General features: G+C 37.0%; 1 protein-coding gene across 2 annotated transcripts in view; it reads right to left on the bottom strand.

Annotated features, from left to right (window-relative positions):
* Positions 1-14,612, bottom strand: part of MARCHF1 (membrane associated ring-CH-type finger 1) — a gene marked incomplete at its 5' end in the record, with an annotated part of 738,150 nt that overhangs the window by 45,701 nt on the left and 677,837 nt on the right. For both annotated transcript variants that reach the window (XM_081268945.1, XM_081268944.1), the window contains one exon: positions 10,653-10,833. In XM_081268945.1, coding sequence (XP_081125071.1) covers positions 10,653-10,833 — 181 coding nt within the window. The remainder of the gene's footprint in view (positions 1-10,652; positions 10,834-14,612) is intronic.

Below are 14,612 nucleotides of genomic sequence, written 5' to 3'. Positions count from 1 at the left end.
AGAGGGCATAATACAATCTACAGCTAGTGAAGAGTAACAGAACACAAACAAAAATCTTAGACTCTGGTCCTCATTGTACATAAATGTCTAATTTTGAGCAAGATGGTTAATACTCTGAGTCTGAGGGTTTTTTTCCCCCCTCTGATAAAGTAAGCATTTTGAGTTAGTGGTTTCTAGTCTTTTTTTTTTTTAGAGGTCAAGGGTTTCTCAGAGTTGTAGAAACTTGAGGAGTCAAAAGGCAACATAGAAGAGAAAGGTCTCTGGCTCTCACTTTCTTTTCTCTCTAGTATAGTCAGAGCATTTCAATTTTTACCTCCCTCTCTCTCTCTCTCTCTCTCTCTCTCTCTCTCTCTCTCTCTTACATTTTTCTTTTATTTAACATTTTTATCTTTTTTCCCCCCTGAAGTACTGTAGATCAAATCCAGGACCTTGTGCATAATAGGTGAGCTCTCTACCACTGAGCCACACCCTCAGCCCAATCTTTTAAAAATTGACTTTTTGGGAGGAGGGGGTACTGGGAATTGAACTCAGGAGCACTCCACCACTGAAGCCCTACTTTGTATTTTATTAAGAGACAGGGTCTCACTGAGTTGCTTAGCACCTCGCCATTGCTGAGGCTGACTTTGAACTTGCGATCCTCCTGTCTCAGCCTGCCAAGCGGCTGGGATTACAGATGTGTACCACTGTGCCCGGCAAAAGAATTAACTTTTAATTCTGGAATATTTTTAGATTCATAGAACATTTCCATAGATAATAAAGGTTAACCATATCTTTCTTCTCTCACCCAACTTCCTCTAATGTAAACATCCTACATTATCATAATACATTTGTTAAAACTATGAAACCAACATTAGTACATTGATATATCAATAATAAATATTGATTTAATAAGAACTAAAAAGCATGCTTGCTACATCACTGCTAATGGGTGACTGAGAGAGACAATAAACATTGCCATATTATAGGACTTTACATTTTACAAAATGCTTTTATTACATACTTTATTCTTTGGTATAACCCTGAAAAGTTGGCAAAGCAGGTACTATTGCCACCCCTCCAACTCCTTCCCACTTATTAATAGAAAAGGAGACTGGCTCAGATCACAGAACTTACCTAAAGCCACAAAGCAAGAACCCAGAGGGAATAAATCCAGTTCCTCTGTGCATGCAAACTAGGTTCTTTCCACTGAATTATATTGAACCCCACTAGGCAAATCTTTGCAGAGACATATGGACATTTCTACCCTGCAGAGATTATGGACTCCTGGCCTGAGGGCTAAACCTGGCCTTCAGACCACTTTGGGTTCTGCCTGAATTGTTTTCATATTTGAATTGGTTATGATTATTTTAAAAAAAATGAGATCAGATTAAATCTAGAATTTGGGCTTCATTTGAAAAAGCAGTTGATTTGGCAACCACCAACTAGAGTCGAGTAGCTATTATTCCCTTTAGAGTAGCATGTCAAAGCACCATGGTCCCTAAGGCTCCTTATTATAACCCAGTGCTGTGTTCCTGGCTGTTTCTCATCATGAAAACAGACTGCCTACTGTTATAGTAGTTATCTGGTTCCTAATATAAAGTCAAGTGTGGATCTGAGCAGTTCTCCATAGACACTGTTAGTAATTTATTTCAACCAATTTGGGGTTAATTTTGTGTATCTGCCCAGCCCAAGTTATAGTTTAATGGTTGGAATTATATTAATCCTGTCTTGAGTGACTAGAATTATCCCCATACCATTGTCAAGTCTATATCAAAATATTACAACCAACTTATTCATTTTCAAACTCCCTACACCCATCCCTCCCTGATCACAGGTAAATTTTCTGAAGTCAGTGGATTTTTGTCCTGTTCTTTACTGTAACCTTAGTACCAGGGACAGTGACTAGCACATAGTAAGTGCTCAGTAAATATTTGTTGACTGAGTGAAGCAGGGGTAGGGACTCAGAATTGGATACTCCTGGGATCCCTTGGGGTGGTCTTTCAGACACAGCTGGCTGTTGTCATTTCTTTTATCAAAAGAATCCAATAACAGCTCATCCATCTCTCAGGGAATAAGCCATTTCCCAGAAGCAGAGAAAGAGCTGGCTCAAAAACTTGTTAACTTTGTTTATTCATAAAAGTATTTTATCAAAGTATCAACTTTTGTATTAAACTAGTTTTCCATTTGTAGAAACCCTAGCTTTCAAGAAAAAGGACATATTTCTCAGTCTCAGCTAAACTGACTTGCTTGCACCTTAAATCTGCTCTATGCTTCTTCACTGTGCTAAACAGAAAATGGCTTTCAGCCCACTGGCCCCGTTTCTTGGGGTCAGAAGTCTTTCGTGTATCCCTCAGGGCTGCAGAACAGCTTTGCTGTCAAGAACCTCTGGACCTGCATTACCTTAGCCTTTAACCACCAGCTTACTGCTTGTAAGAAGAACACAAAACAGGGTGTTCTGGCTTAACTTGGCTTCCAGGCACCTCTCAGGATGCCTCAGATACCTTCCTTCTTTCCCCCTCTTTCTTTTTCTTCCTCTTTTCACTCCTTTCTTCTTCCCTGTCCTAACTTTAATTAATTTAGTCCTCTCTCTCTGAAATACAGAGAGGATACTTCTTTCTTTCCTTACAAAGATTTGCTTTAAAGAGTAATGAGAACAGGGCTGGGGCTGGGGGCTCAGTGGTAGAGCACTTGCCTAGCACGTGGGAGGCACTGGGTTCGATTCTCAGCACCACATATAAATAGATAAATCAGTAAAAATAAAGGTCCACTGACAACTGAAAAATATATATTAAAAAAAGGAATGAGAATGACTGAGGAAGCATATACGCTGTTTCTTTAGCATCAAGCCCTCCCCTCCTTACTCAGAATCTCACCCTGCACAAGCCAATCCACTGGACACCAAAGATTTTCCTCTATACTCATTTTTCTTTTTCTTCTGAACATCTAAAAATACATTTATGTTGGATGCAGTGTTGCATGCATTCCTATAATCCCAGCGACTAGGGAGGCTGATGCAGGAGGATTGCAAGTTGGAGGCCAGCCTTGGCAATTTAGTGAGAACTTGTTTCAAAATAAAAAATAAAAAGGACTGGGGGTGTAGCTCAGTAGAGATTTCCTGGGCTCAATCTCTAGTCTCCCTACCACCCCACCCCACACACTAGAATTAAAATATACTTTAACATGAAATAATTTTATTTTGGTGGGGGTAAATTCTTCACTTTGCTTTTCATGAAACTCCAGTTTTAAGTCAAAAGAAGCTTGAATGACAACTTTATTCAGTCTCCTCCTTTTACAGAGTCAAAGCACAGAGGGCTTAAGCATGAGAACCAGAATTAAAACCTGGTCTTCTGACTCCTGGATCAGGACTCCTTCCTTTATGGTTTGAATTGAGCAGTTCTTAGTTAGCCATGTTCTTGTATTTCAGATAAAAGATAACTTAATGATCCTGAGTCTAGGTCTTGGGAGAGCAGGTCCCACAGTAGTAGCACTGTCCTGCTCCCCGGAAAACCCCTTTTCTCTTTCCTTCATGTTTTCATGTGGAGGGAACTCCATCAGAGTTAGACAGCAGCCACTATCTGCTTTCCTTCAGTTCCCCAACAGCGAGAATGGCCCCCATAACCAGGTCTGGATTGCTGAGCCTCCCTCCACCTCCCACCCTCTGTCCCCACTTGTGTCTCATCTAACACACCAGACATTTCACAAGGGTAGGTTCTGCTCTATCTACTTGATTTGAGGTAGATATTCTTGAGCAAGATGATAACATTGGTACAATTAGGATACAGGTGGTATACCCATGTGGGAGATGAGACAAAAGGAGCTATGTGGTAGGGAATTGGAAGGAAGTGGACTTGTGAGAGATTCCTTCTCTTCAGAAGTGCAATCTTTTAGCCATTTATCATATTATAATGTTGGTAATATTATTCTAGCATACTGATGCTTGCACAATGGGCCCCGCTACCATCAGTTCAGGTAAATCACATGAAAATATTTTTCATTATCATCAATTCAAAAGAAAAGGGATTTGATTAGATATAAAAAATGTTCACTTTAGAAAATTGGTTTACAATGCTTTTTTTGAAAAGTGAATTAAAAAATTTAAAGGAGATGGGTGTGGTGGTGTATGCCTGTAATCCCAGTGATTTTGGGAGGTCCAGGTAGGGGGATCACAAGTTGAAGGCCAGCCTCAACAACTTAGCAAAATTGTGTCTCAAAATAAAAAAAAAGGTAAAAGCTAGGGATGTAGCTCAGTTGTAGAGTGCCTCTGGCTTCTATACCCAATATCCACTACCTCCCCAAAAAGGTAAAAATTATTCTTATATTTGATGCGAAGATTTGAGGATTTTATAATAATGAATTAAGAAAAATATCCCTGAAACTGAACAAGAAAAAAATCTGTAACTGAAGGATAATTCACATAAGATAATGCTTTGTGGAAGTCTTTATTTCTACCGGTGTATATGTGTGTATGTGTATGTTTTAGCACTTTTTTGAGGGGAAGTCGATCAAACCCATGGCCTTGTACATCTAGGTAAGTGACCTACACTCGAGCCCCATTTCTACACATTCTAATTTGATGCTTTTATGTGTTCTATATGGATAATTGAAATATTGATCCCATCACTTCAATCATAATTTGTGTTTCAAAAATCAGAATATACAATATACAAGAGAATCTCCATTTTGTGTGTCCTTGGCCCTTGTTAAAATAAAAATGGATTTTCTCAAGGGCGGAACTTTATCTGGTTACAGACTTCAATAGCAAGGCTAATGTAAGTTAAGTGTTTGTTTTCATATCAGAATAGTAACACAAGGTGACATTCTTACTGGCAAGAGGGTGATGTTCTCCGAGCATTAGTTTTCAAAGAGATAAAAATGAGCTGAAGTAAAGTATAATTGAAGTTAGTAATAAAGAAATACAGAAAGATTTCAATTAATCAATTACAGCCAAGGATAATTATTCAAAGGTAGTTTATTTAAACTCATCTGTGACACCTTGTATCAAATCTGGCCCCCTATTTCCAGTTCTTTCCCCTTCGTGTCTTGGATATCTAACCGCTAAATAATACTTCTAGAATAACATGGAGAACAAAACAGAAGGCAGTCATTTTGCTCTGTGTTTATAGTTTTGTTTCCTTTTGTTTGCATAGATTTAGTTACGGATGGTTTTAAAAGGTGAATAATCTTGCCCAGTTCTCTTTTTAAATTCCCCGTGCCCTTCCTTCTGGAGCTGGAGGGTATTCTTCCTTCCCTTTCTACCCTTTGTGGGTCACTCCAGGCTCTCTGAGGGCAGAGATTTTGTTCTGTCTTGCTTATTACTGAACACTACTAGCATATGGTAGATGCTTGGTATAGTGAGAGCAGAGCACAGGACCAGCCAGACACCACTAGGGGCCTCTCAGGACCATCACTCAGAGCACAGTTTGCTGGTGGAGTGAGTTCAGATCTACCCAGGGTGACTGTGTTTATGGATAGAAGCTTTGTAAAACAATAAGGTCTTTTGCTGCCCAGAAATCAATACTTTTACTCTGAGCAAACTGTTCTGTATTTCTGATTCTAGAAGTCTATACATTTCTTTGCAATTTCAAAAGATGAATTGAGCTGGTAATGTTTTATTTCAAGATAGAAGCAGGGCCATGTGTTAAGTCCCAAGTGTCTGTTAAAATAAATCACAAGATACCTGTGTTTTCCATCTCAAAATCATTTTAAAAGACAGGTTGGCATTGTTTTCTACTCACATTGGAATTTTAATCTAATTGAAATATCATTTGTAATTCTGAGAGTACTAATGTGTTGAGACACTAAAATAAATTTTAAAAATCCAGCACTTTTAGTGAAAAGGATAATGCTCTCATCAAGTTGAAATACTGTTTTTAAAAAGGATCTTCTTTTTGTTATTAGTGATTTGCTCATAAGTCCCTTCCCACACCAATCAGCTAAGTAGCCTATTGTCCCTCAGTGAATGGAGCAATGAAAAGTCAGGGAAGGAGAGTTTGGCTGCAGACAGCACCAACACTGGACAGTGAGCATTTTTTTTTTTTTTTTTTTTGTGGAAAAACTATCTGGCTCCTTTGAAGAGCATGCGTTAGGAAAAAAAAAAAATCATTTCCTGAGTTTAAATTGCTTAGACTTCCCATAGGGTCATAAGATAACAGAAGTGAAACTGAGCACAGTACAATGAGAGAACATGTATGTGTTGTAAATTGTGAGCTTGGTCATCTTTGCAAAAAAGGATGAAGTTTTTTTCTGGGACTATACTAGGGCAGAGATTTTCATTGCTATAGGTTTGCATATTTGTGAAGAAATTAAACAGCAAACCAGTGATAAGGCATCAACACTTCACGTGCTGAGGGCTTCCCTCCTAAGCAATCCCAAATTCCTTGAGCAAAATTGAGAACTAAGAAGGATGTCAAAGAGGATTCTGAGAACCCTAGAATGGCATCAGAATGCTCTTGCCCACTAAAATTGTCACCAGGGATTAAAACAGAATTTCTTTTTTTTTGTACCAGAGTTTGAACTTGGGACGCTTAACCACTAAAGTCACATCCCAGCCCTATTTTGTATTTTATTTAGAGACAGGGTCTCACAAGTTCTCATGAGTTGCTTAGCACTTCACTTTTGCTGAGGATGGCTTTGACCTTGTGATCCTCCTGCCTCAGCCTACTGAGCCGCTGGGATAACAGGTGTGCGCCACCACGCCCTGCTTAAAATAGAATTTTGAAGAAGTCTATCCAGAGTTGACTTCAGCCTTTTCCAAGTCCTATAACCCTTGGTTTTTGTTGTTGTTTAGGAAATGAAATAGCTATGGAAAACGTTGACAAGGACAGTTGGAGAAGAGAGAAGTGACCCTGATGCTCTGAGAACAGGGAGGGAAGAGAAACAATAAAACACAGATAGATGGGAAAATTGTCAAAACGCAGCAGGATAAGGAAAGAAGAGTGAAGATAAAGCTGAATATGTGCTTCAAACTATGTAAGTCAGTATTTTCAGCCTGCAAAATAATTGATGTGCATGTAATGATGTCCCTGAGTTATTAGAAGAGGTTAGGAAAACTGAGTTATTAGGTAAAATATTCATGTGTAAGAAGGAAGAATTTAGAAAAAAAAGATTCAGAAAGATTTCCATTGGAAATGGCTCAAGTAAAAACTAAAGTTTTGATGCTTAAAGAGAGTCTGTTAGTGGTGGTACCACAATGTGAAATGTGGTGGTGGTGGGGTTAGCACCTAGGAACTTCCAGGGTGTGACGTTCACTTTGATATGGAATCTCACTAAATTGGGCTTAAGATATGTCACATGGGGTTTAATGAGGATTGAATTATTTAACTGATGAAAAAATAAAAGAATGCATGGACTTGAGTATTTTTATTATATATTTGTCAAATAATTTCTATATGGAAAAATTATATAAAGAAATATTTTAGGGCAGGATGTAAAGTTGTCAGTAGTATTTGCTGTCCCCATAAGCCTGGCTTCACATCGATGCCTGGTTTCTCTCATATAGGAGTGACTGACATGGGAACCCCATGCAATTATTTTGCTTCAAAATAGGAGATTAGTTTATGCTTCCTAATCAATATTGTGTATTTTTCTAAATTTCATTGTGCTTTCTTTACTTGTGACTTTTTGACTTTTCTGGGCTCTGAGAATTACTTCTGACCCTGGGTAACTCAGCAAATTAATGGGACTTTTATTGAGTGTCATAAAAGTAGCTGAGCTACTGACTTAAAGATGATGAAAATTGCTTTTCCTTGAATAAGCCCTTGATTTTATTTTGACTTTAAAGATTTTCTTCTGGAAATGTTAAAATACCTTGATGAATTTGCTAACTGTAGGTTTTGGTGTAGAACTATCAATTAATGAAGCAAGAGTTTACTGATATCTTCAGAGACTATTAGCCCCAAGGTTTGTCAGACTATGGAGACTTCCACCTTTCTATCTTCAAATTCATTTCATTTAAGCAGGATCTCCTGCCTCTGTTGGCTAATGGCAGAAATTCAGAATCATTAGCTAAATTAATTGTTTCATGTGCTTGGTCTTTAGAACGTTATAAACTATAATGGAATTACTGAGTTGAGAGCAACTAATTGGATGTTCTTCAAATATATTCTAAACAAATGCTGTACCTGGCACTCTTTATGACCACTTAAAAACTACCAAAAGGAAATTGTTGATGAATCCTAGTGCCATCAAAATAAACCATCTAGAATAGTTTTAATATCCCCAGATCTGTGTATTTGTGTCACCCCTCCATCTGAAAAGTCATTCCAGATACTGCCTCTTTAGTGTAAATTTAGTGCTCTATATTTTTAAAAGGAAAAAATGAGAATTTGAAATACTTTCCCTCTCTGGTCTTCTTTTAAAGCCCATAAATCATGGGGGGAAGAACAGTATGCTCACATGTTCCTCATGTCTAGAACTCGTGTTTGAGGCGGGAGTTGAAAATTGAGGCCCTACACCAGGCCATTGAAGCATGCGGAGTGTTGGTGGCAAGAAGTCTCAGGTATGAGAGAGAAGATAGAAAAATGGGAAGAACTTGGAAAGCAAATCGCGTTCTAAAGGGACCAGCTTCCACACTAGCCCTGCTGGTTGTGGTCATAATGGGAATGTGGTCCTGGTAAAGCCAAATCCTGGGACTTTCAAACAAAGTCAGATGTGTGACATTTTTTTTTTTTTTTTACAAACTAATCACATTTAAATTTTGGTAACAGAATTCAAGTTTTAAACTCTGTGGGTCAAACAAAACCTGTTTTTGTGGGCTGTCAGGAAACCGCCTCTGGATGAGATTCTAACACTCCCTATTCATATACACACAATATATATATAAAATAAAGGATGTTGAAATACTGCCCTTATGATCAATCAAAGAAAAAGTTTTTTTTTAAATAAAGGAAACTAAGGTAATTCATTAATCACAGATAATCAACAGATAATTCATTAGGCTATAGTAACGTATTCATTATCATGACTATTTAAAAAGAGGGTATATTTGCTTCCTGTCTATTTGGTTTATAAGCAGGTGAGTTCAGGAAACAAAGATTTCCTGATATGGTTGTCAATTGTTGGTACTGAAATATTTAAAAGTGTGCAAAATAGAAAGGCCCAGAGTTGTATTTAAAGGGTGATTCTATAAAAACTGAGGGTAGAATAAAGACTTTTCAAGTTCCTTCAGGGCATCACGTTTAGTTCATTATGCCAAAAAAGTGTAGTGGTAGATACTAGAAAAAAGAGACAGTTTGAATATGTTATTATTTTAGACTGTTGCCCTCAAACTGAAATATACAGATGCTATGAAAAAACTTGCATTTTCCTGAGGGATGAGAAGAGAAATTCAGAGAATCACGGAGCACACAATGTGTCATTAGCTACTCCAGACAGTATACAGCATCTATTAGTGGATAAAGCAAAAGGAAAGGAATAAACATCCATTTCTATTTCTTACATTGTTGCTCTGGGACCCAGAGGAACAGTGTCACCTTTTGGCATTTGGGTCACCTCCTATGCTAAGAAAAATGACAATGTATGTCCCAAAGGCACTTTGTGCATAATTTTTGACACCTATAAAGCATTTGCAAATTTTTAAACACAACGGTACCACAAAAGTATGGAATGTTATCCTCCCTCTTCATGATATACAGAAATGAAGAATTATGATGGCCAGCCACCAGTCAGTTACCTACTGGAATGTTTTTGTTTGCTTTTCATCTTTGTTCATTCTGGAACCCATCATGTTTATTTCCAAGCAATGTTCTTTCTATCCGCTTTAGCTTTGCATTTCATTTAAATGAAAAAGCAGGCCTGGGCTGATTCATTATTTAAATTGCAGTCTCTAAACTCCCCTTTGGAGACTGAAGAATCCATATGTGTAAGGTTGCAGTTAGGCAAAAAGAAGAATAAGTTACATGATAAAATCCAGGGCCCAGCTCTCAAGTGTGAATTATATAAAGTTCATTGTCCTTGTCTGTGTCCCTTACAAGTAGTCCTTGGGTAGCTTTAAGTGAGATGTTAACCTTATACTTGAAACATAGTCTTACCTTCATTCTTTAGGAAAAAAATGACAAATGCAGAATTTGAAGATAAACTTCATAGATTAGAAATATACTTATCTCTCTTATAGCTTGATGTACAATATGGAAAATAATACTTTTTCTATGTACTCATTATATATAAAACACAAATAATACATAAATAAAAATAAACATAAAAATCAGTCCATACCTTCTAGAAGAAATCACTCTTTTTTATGATCTACTTTTCTATAATTTACTACTTGACTTTCAGGAAATTAGATAGGTTCATGTTGTTTAATCTATCATTTAACTTCTTGAGAACTATTCTCAAAAATTTTTTAACAATTCAGTTATATTGAATTACAAAAATATTTAGCATACATATATATGTGTGATTTTCTCTATATATGTATTTTACATATGTGTTTTTTTGTTTTAATCATGAAGGGTGATATATAAATCAGAGGTCCTAATGTATAAAACAGAGAAGAAAGAAAAGATCACTTGCCATCTCTTGGCTGTATTTTGCACACTGAGCCCATTACAGGATACATCACCTCCATGGATATTAGCATGTTGGCCGAGTCTTATTGGGAAGGAAATGAACTTATAAAAACAAGCCTGCCTTGCAAGTTCTCTCCCCCAAACCAGCTCCTATGGATACTGTACCTTCCGGAGGGGTTTGAGCTTGGTCTCCATTATGAAGTCATATTTGCAGAGTTCGCAGCAGCGCGTGTCTGAGCTCTTGATCCACTGGTGGAGGCAGGACTGGTGGACAAAGCGCAGGGTCCCCGTGCAACGACAGGGTGTGATGAGGGGGCTCTCTTCGTCCCCTTCGCAGTGACAGATCCTGGGGAGGGACACAGCAGACAGTATGAAATCTCACAGAGAACATTCTCACCAGTGGATTTCTACCCTTGCTTACACCAGGCTATATTAGAACTTATAACCTAAAATTTAGAGTACACTGACATTTAATTACAACCTGGATGCTAGAGCTGAGTCTTTGATCAATATGAATTTGTTTGCACTTGTATGGTCATTGCCAAACTTAAGTCATGTTATACGGCATTAGATATTGGCAATGCAGAAACAGACTATCATTTGATTTCTACACTGAAGCCAGTTTTTTAAAAAAAATAATTAATAATTCTTTGATACTGGGGATTGAACCTACAGGCCCTTAACCACTGATCCACATCCCCAGTCTTTTCTATATTTTATTTAGAGACAGGTTCTCACTAAGGTGCTTAGAGCCTCAATAAATTGCTGAGGCTGGCTTTGAACTCTCAATCCTCCTGAGCCGCTGGGATTATAGGCCTGCGTCACCATGCCTGGCCTGAAGCCAGTTTTAAGAGCATACAAGCTCTGTATCCAGCTTCATTTCTTTTAAAAAGTCACTTTCTTTGGGTTTTCATATCTAAAAGTTATGACATGTAAATATTCTAAGGAATGTTAGAATCAGGGTGATATTGGCCTCCTAGAATATGTTTGGAAGTGTTCCCTCTTTTTCTATTTCATGAAATAGTTTGAGGAGTATTGGTGTTAGTTCTTCTTTAAAGGGCTTGTAGAACTCAGCTGTGTATCCATCTGGTCCTGGGCTTTTCTTGGTTGCTAGGTTTCTGATGGCGTGGAACATTAGAATTTCATTGTGTTATTTTGATGGCGGTTTTATAGGGCTATAGTGTATAATGTAGTAATATAGTGTGGGAAATTTCTGAAAAATTTTAATGCATAATCAAAAAATAAAGTTACTACTGAAGTTTCAGACTAAAAATATTATAAATATTTTCCTAGGAAGAAGCATACCTATTGAGTCATAATTAACTGTCCAAACTGTCAATAGTCATCATTGTACAAAAAACCCATAAAAATGACCAATTACATAAAATTCAAGTTCATGAAATTCTATTGTTTGAAAATGTTAATCACTACTTTGGCCAGTGAACTTTGAGTTCAAATAGTTTCTGAATTACTCTAAAGTCTAGTTTTAAAGATTTAGAGTTTCACAGATTTACATAGAGAAGTTTGCAATCCATGTCCCCCCTCCCCTGGGATGAGTTAAAAAGTAGCAATGTTGGATGTAGTGTCTCATATAAAAATCAATGTGGTAGGGGAAAATTAAAATGAAATCTCCATTACTCTCATATTCATACTTTTTAAAAATAATTTATTTTCTTATTTGAATGAGTTAAGCCTTTCATAACTCTAGGTAGTGAATTAAAACCTCAGCCTTTCAGCAACTCTCATGATTTAACCAGCTGTTAGAAGTTGGTAATAAATTTAATTAGAAACATTGCTTTATATCTGTTAGAGATATGAATGTTGAATGTAGCATTTAAAAAAATTAAAAATCTGCGTAATTCCTTTTTAAAAAAAAAAAAAAGCTGAGTCACAGTGGTGGGATGGAAAAATGTATCCATTGCTGCTACTGCTCTTTCCTTATGGGTGTTTACACCTTTTTCTCCAGAAGCATATGTTTTAAAGAGTGGGTTTAAAATCTACTCTGAAAATACACTATCTCCCCAGAGAAAATGAAATACCTGCTTAGATTGCCAGTGCAGTAAGATACAGGAATTGAAACCTAATGTTCCTTGACCTCAAAATAAAGAAGTAGGACAGAGGACACCAGTATTTTGTCTTAATTTCTTAAGTAAAAATAAAGTAAGCACAAGGAAAACCTGACTTCTACAGTTTTGGGGTGGGCATGATGGGATGAGGACAGAGGGAAGGTCAGGCCAATGTCCCCTTTCTCCCTCCCAGACAGAGCTGAGAGCAGCAATGCTGGATAAAACACCTCAAGGTCAAATGGCTGATGTGGTGGTGCATGCCTGTAATCTCAGTGGCTCCAGAGGCTGAGGCAGGAAGTGCAAAGCCAGCCTCAGCAAAAGTGAGGCACTAAGCAACTCAGTGAGACCCTGTCTCTAAATAAAATACAAAATGGGGCTGGGGATGTGGCTCAGTGTTCAAGTGTCCCTGAGTTCAATCCCTGGAACCCACTCTTGCCCCCCAAAATGATCCGAATGCCTATTCCTTAAAAAACCTGAAATAGCTCCTTCTTCCAAACCTAGGCTTCAGGAACTGGGCCCTCTGTGCCTTATATCACAGTTAATGCCACCACAGTGTCACAGCCTAGGTGCCCAGTAGTTGGCTGACAAGGCAGCTATGAAGGAAATAAGAGCTTCTACAGCATTTAATCTGATTGTAATATTTACTATTTGAGTCACTGAAATCTAATTAATTGTGAAGAATAAGAGATATTATTTCATAGGTCCTTGAACCCATTTTTTCTCCCCATTTTTTATTGGTGCTTTATATTGTACATATGATGGAATTTGTTGTTATATATTCATACATGCACACAGTTTAACAATATAATTTGGCCAATACCACTCCTCAGCACTTCACCAGTCCCTCATCTACTTCCACACCCCCTTCTTCTATTCTATTTATCTCTCTTTGATTTTCATGAAATCCCCTCCCACACCTTCTTTTCCTTTTTCCTTTCTATCTTCTACATATGGGAGAAAACGTGATCCTTGACCTTCTGACTTTTTTCATCTTGAAACTCCTATTTCTCTTACTACTTCAATCAGACCTTGGCCCAATTCTGTCCAATGAATGTGATTATAAATAAAGTTTTATTGAAACACAGCCTCGCCTATTGGTTTATACATTGTTTAGAGTTATATTTGCAGTATAACAGCAGAGCTAAGTAGTTTCTGCAGAGATCATCTAGTTGCAAAGATTAAAATATTTGCTATCTGGCCCTTTTCAGAAAATGTCTGCAGACTCCTTCTTTAAGGTATACATGGCGATTCTGAGTTAGAGACAATATGTGTATGTTGCTGACAACAATGAAAAAAAATTTACAAAATAAATCACCCCAACCTCTGCAAGCAACCAAAAACTGAAATAAAGATTATATAGGGAAATAATAAAATGTTCACACTTTAAATGAAAGCTATCTTGACCTGACTTTAAAGTCTACTGCTTCCATGGGCAAAATTACTCATTTGAAAAAGAGAAATTTGCCTTTAAAGTCATCTGATAATTCATCACTAAAATAAAATAAAAAGATTGTATCAAATGCTCAACTGCTCAACATCTGTCAAAAAGATTCTGAGGTTCTGACTTTTTACTGACATGAATAAAGTAATTTATTCATAAGCAGTTTTAAACAAAGACCTAGCTGATTTACTAAGTTCAAACTGACCTGATCAGCTTACTGATTATAATACAACTTCCTATGTCTTATAATGATCTTTTAAAAAAATTCTGCTAAGACTCTTACCTGAAGCACCACCAGCAGTATTATTTTCTCATAAAATTAAAATTATTTCCCATAGGAAAAATTAAAAGTTTGCTTCATTTTCATTTCCATTTCACATACTTTATTTTAGCACGTTTTTAGCATTTTGAACTTTTTCTAAATTATCCAACTCAAGTGAGACCCAAGAGTCTTTTCTAAGCTATATTTAGATTGTTTCAAATGAATTGAAGAGCTAAATATCAACTTCAAGTATCTTTTAAAAATAAAAAATAATATGATAAGACCATTAAAGAAAGAATTAAACAATTCTTAAATCGGTATACGCGACAGAAATCACAATTGCTGAATTATAAATG

The sequence above is a fragment of the Spermophilus citellus genome, assembly GCF_964194105.1.
Source record: "Spermophilus citellus genome assembly, chromosome: 16".
Taxonomy (NCBI): Eukaryota; Metazoa; Chordata; class Mammalia; order Rodentia; family Sciuridae; genus Spermophilus; species Spermophilus citellus.
The sequence above is the reverse complement of the archived record's forward strand: the minus strand, read 5'-3'. Positions and strand labels throughout refer to the sequence as shown.